General features: G+C 37.4%; 1 protein-coding gene across 1 annotated transcript; it reads left to right on the forward strand.

The window, feature by feature from the left end:
- Positions 1-3,478: 3,478 nt before the first annotated feature.
- On the forward strand, positions 3,479-3,799 carry LOC138873671 (uncharacterized). The gene has a single exon (XM_070152151.1). The coding sequence runs from the start codon at positions 3,479-3,481 to the stop codon at positions 3,797-3,799; it is 321 nt and encodes a 106-aa protein (XP_070008252.1).
- Positions 3,800-5,022: the final 1,223 nt, after the last annotated feature.

The following is a 5,022-nucleotide window of genomic DNA, read 5'->3' on the forward strand; positions in this document are numbered from 1 at the left end:
CAGTATCCCTCAATCACCACAGGATATTTACTGTAGTGCAAAGCAAAGTCTTGGGTATGGTTTAAATATCCAAAACTCATTTTATTGCCATCCAATGAGATTGACCTGGATAATTCATGTATCGACTCAATTTACTTATAGCACAAGCTATATCTGGTCATGTACAGTTCATGATATACATTAAACATCCCAACACACGAGCATAATCCAATTGTGAAATGCTTTGGCCTTTGTTCTTTGCTAGTGCAAGATTCACGTCAATTGGAGTCTTTACAACTTTAAAATCTAAGTGCTTGAATTTTTCAAGTACCCTCTTAATATAATGATATTGTGACAATGCCAGACCTTGAGGAGTCTTATGGATCTTAATACCCAGAATTAAATCAGCAACTCCCAAGTCCTTCATTTCAAACTTGCTAGTTAGCATATGCTTAGTCGCATTTATGTTGGCAATGTCATTACTCATTATCAGCATATCATCCACATATAAGCAAACAATGACCATGTAATTTGGAACATTTTTAATGTACATACATTTATCACATTCATTTATCTTAAAACTATTTGACAATATTGTCTAGTCAAATTTTACATGCCATTATTTGGGTGCTTGTTTTAGTCCGTAAAGGGACTTAACAAGTCTACATACCTTCTTTTCTTTACTTGGAACCATAAACCCTTTAGGTTATTCCATGTAGATTTCTTTCTTTAAATCTTCATTTAAGAAGGCCGTCTTAACGTCCATTTGATGAATTTCAAGACCATAAACTGTAGCTAATGCTATTAACATTCGTATGGACATAATTCATGTAACTGGAGAGTATGCATCAAAATAGTCAAGACCTTCTCGTTATCTATACCCTTTGACCATAAGTTTTACCTTATATTTATCAATAATGCCATCATCTTTCATTTTCCTCTTAAAAATTCATTTAGAACCCAACGGTTTATTTCCAGGAGGAAGATCAACCAATTCCCATGTATGATTGTTCAATATGGATTCTATTTCACTATTGACTGCATCTTCCAAAATAATGATTCTGAATACGGTATAGCTTCTTTAAATGTTCGAGGCTCATTTTCCAATAAGAAAGTTACAAAATCTGATCCAAACGAAGTAGACGTTCTTTGACGTTTACTACGTCTTGGATCCTCCTGATTAAATGTACTTTCTTTTGTTTCTTCCCGAGGTTGTTTAGATCCTTCACCAATCGACTCACATTCTTTTTTATACGGATATATATTTTCAAATAACTCAGCATTATTTGATTCTATAACTATATTAATATGAATGTCGGGATTTTCTTATTTATAAACCAGAAATTGATATGCTTTACTATTGGTCGCATATCCTATGAAAACACAATCAACGGTTTTCGGTCCTATTTTTACCCTTTTGGGTTTAGGAACTTGCACTTTTGCCAAATACCCCCACACTTTGAAATAATTCAAGTTGAGCCTCCTTCCTTTCCATTTTTCATATGGAATTGATTGCGTTTTGCTATGGGGTACTCAATTTAGTATTCGGTTAGCCGAAGAATGGCTTCCCCCCACAAGTTCTGTAGCAAACCAGAACTTATCAACAATGTGTTCATTATCTCCTTTAATGAACGGTTCTTTCTTTCTTTCTTTCTGCAATCCCATTGGATTGGGGCGTGTAAGGGGTCGTTGTTTGATGCCATATTCTAAACATATTTCTTCAAAAGGAGATTCATATTCACTACTGATGGGTTTTCAATGTCTTTGCCTTATGCCTCTTATGTTTTGATAATCTAACAAACTTATTGTCAAGAATCAGATAAAGAACCTTATCCACCTGGTGTACTTTTCAAATGAACAATGTTCAGTCTAATCTCCAGCAAGTGAGTGAACAACCACAAGGAAGAACACAACAGGGATCTGGTCCCTTTGGTTCTCCAATAGAAGTACAAGTCAACTGTACAGCTGGAATGTAACAGTAGGTAGTGACTATCCGCAACTACTACAAAGAGAAACACAACAGGGACATCCTTTAGGGTTCTCTGACAAAAGTACAAGTCAACTATACAGTTGGAACGCAACTGCAGAAAGTGACTGTCCGCAACTGTACACGTGATAGTGTAGCAGTACATAACTGCAGAAAGTGACTGTCCGCAACTATACACGCGATAGTGCAGCAAACAGTGCATCAATCACTTCTCATTAGAAAGAAGCATGTACCGAGATTTGACATCACCACTGTGATGTCTTTTGTGGTATAACAACCTGGTGCAAGGCACAACACATTTACTTGTGCATTCAGTGATATTCTCTCAAACATTAAAGTGTTTATCCGACATTGAAGTCACTGGTGTGTCAAGAACAAGAAGACAACTCCACTTAAGGATCAGTTTGACAATGAGTCTATGTGTATCCATAGTTGAGTTGTAATCTTGTTATTTGTTCTTCATTGTAACTCCTATCTTGCTTTCTTAGAAGCTTTGTTTTAGGAAACCCAAAATCCGTAAACTTTCTGAGTTTATGTTGTGACTAGGTTTAGTCATAAGTTTAAAGCCTTTGTAACTAGAGAGTCACAAAGTGGCTTGTGGTAAGAGTATCACAAGTTAGTTAAGTTGAATCCTTTGTAGTATAGGTATTACAACGTGGCTTGTAATAGTGAGATTACAAGTTAGTGAAGTTGAAAGCCTACAAGTGTAGGTCGTGGTTTTTGTCCCCCTGTGTGGAATTTTTCCACGTAAAAATCTTGTGTCTCATTTACTTACAGTTTTACTAGCATTCTCAACTTAACCTCATAGAGGACCAGGTACTCTACTGTTTGGTGGACTCATATAAAATAATAATTGGTATCAGAGCAGGTTCTTTCTAAAAGGTTAACACCTAGAAAGGATCTCAATGGCTGCTCTACCCAACTTTGAGGAAGGACAATCAACCTACAGACCTCCTAGATTCAATGGTCAATACTACGGCTGGTGGAAGTCTCGCATGCATGATTTCATAATGTCCGAAGATTCGGAACTGTGGGACATCATTTGTGATGGTCCACATGTTCCTATGAAGAAGCTTGAAGAAACTGGACCAATAGTGCCGAAAGATAGAAAAGAGTACAACGACATTGACAGAAAAGCCGTAGAAAAAAAACTATTACACCAAGAAAATCTTAGTGTGTGGTATAGAACCTGATGAGTACAATAGAGTCTCAGCTTGTGATACTGCCAAAGAAATATGGGAAACATTGCAAACCGCACACGAAGGAACTACTCAGGTCAAACAGTCCAAGATTGACATGCTCACCATAGAGTATGAGCTCTTTAGGATGAAGGATGATGAGTCTATACAGGATATGCACACCATATTCCATTCCATCATAAATGAGCTTCATTCACTTGGATATGTTATTCCCAGAAACAAGATTGTAAGGAAAATCCTCAGTGTTCTACCTGGTTCTTAGGAAAGTAAGGTAAATGCCATCACTGAAGCTAAAGATCTACAAACTCTAACCATGGATGAGTTGATTGGTAATATGAAGACATACGAGATGAAAAGAAAGAAAGACAATGAAAGGAGAGAGCCGAAGAAGGAAAAGAACCTGGTACTCAAGGCTGAAAGCAGTGACTCAAGTGATGAAGATAGTGATATGACCTATCTTACTAAAAGTTTTCAAAAGATGGTTCGAAGAAATGGTTGTATACCAAAGAGGGGCAGTTCAAGTAAGGCAAGGAACAATGATCTCTATCACAGGTGCGAAAAGCCAGGGCACTTCATCAAAGACTGTCCATTTGTGAAACGGGAGCAATACAAACAAAATCCTGACAAAGCATAAAAAAGGAACCTGTTTCCAGACAAACGATTCAATCGAAAAAGTGCAGCTGACAATATTGTGAAGCAGGCTCTTGCTACTTGAGGAGACTCCTCCAGTGAATCAGAAAGGGAACCAGATGCAAAAAACAGTTCCATGATGGCAGTGGAATCTGAAGCAATGAAGTATGACTCATTGTTCGCGCTGATGGCTCAGTATGATGAGGATGAAGATGATGAGGTAAATTTCAGGGATGTTCAGAGAAATCTGAAATCCTACTCTTCTAAGAAGTTAAGGTCATTAGCAAATGTTCTAATTGATGCTTATTATAGCCTTGATAATGATAAGGAGATCCTGACCATAGAACTAGGAGAAGCTGAACAATCTAGAGATGATTTGGTGGTCTGTGTAGTGGACCTAATTGAGACCATAGCTAATCTTGAAAAAGAAAAAGATGCTCTAAATAAAAAAATAAATAGTGTAGAAAATGAGAGAGATAACCTGATGGTAGTGGTTGTTGACTTGAAGGAAACAATAGAAGGTCTCAGTAATGAGAAACACACTCTAGAAGAAATTTTTTAGCTACTGAGCAAGAGAGGGATGATTCTTTAGTGATAATCACTAACCTAGAGAAAACCATTGAGGGACTCATGTGACGACCCGGTCAATCATCTCATGAGTTAGCGCTCGGTTTTTCCCATTTATGCTTCTTATTGCTTTGTCTATCGGTTCTATATATGATCAGGTTGATTGGCTCGGGTTCGAAAAGGATTGGGTAAGGTTTGAGACACTTATAGCCCGTTTGGCCAAGCTGCAAAAATCAGCTTATTTTGAGAAGTGCTTTTTTCAAAAGTGCTTTTCTCAAAAGTACTTTTGGTGAGAAGATGTTTGTGTTTGGCTAATTAATTTGAAAAGCACTTCTGAGCAGCAATTAGTGTTTGTCCAAGCTTTAAAAAACTGCTTCTAAGTGTATTCTCAAAAGTGCTTCTCAAAAAAGTGCTTTTGGAGAGAGGCTACTTTTTTCTGCTTCCCCAAAACTGCTTTTTTTCATTCCATAACCTTGGCCAAACAACTCAATTTTTGGCCATACAGGCTATTAGTCTCTTTTGAGGAAGCTTAAGTTGGAAAAGTCAACAGAATGTTGACTTATATGTTAGAGGGCTCAGATGTGAGTTCCGATGGTTCGTATAGCTTCGGGAGGTGATTTGGGAGTTAGGAGCGTGATCGGAATGTATTTTGGAGGTCCA

This window comes from Nicotiana sylvestris, chromosome 1 (genome assembly GCF_000393655.2).
Source record: "Nicotiana sylvestris chromosome 1, ASM39365v2, whole genome shotgun sequence".
Lineage (NCBI taxonomy): Eukaryota > Viridiplantae > Streptophyta > Magnoliopsida > Solanales > Solanaceae > Nicotiana > Nicotiana sylvestris.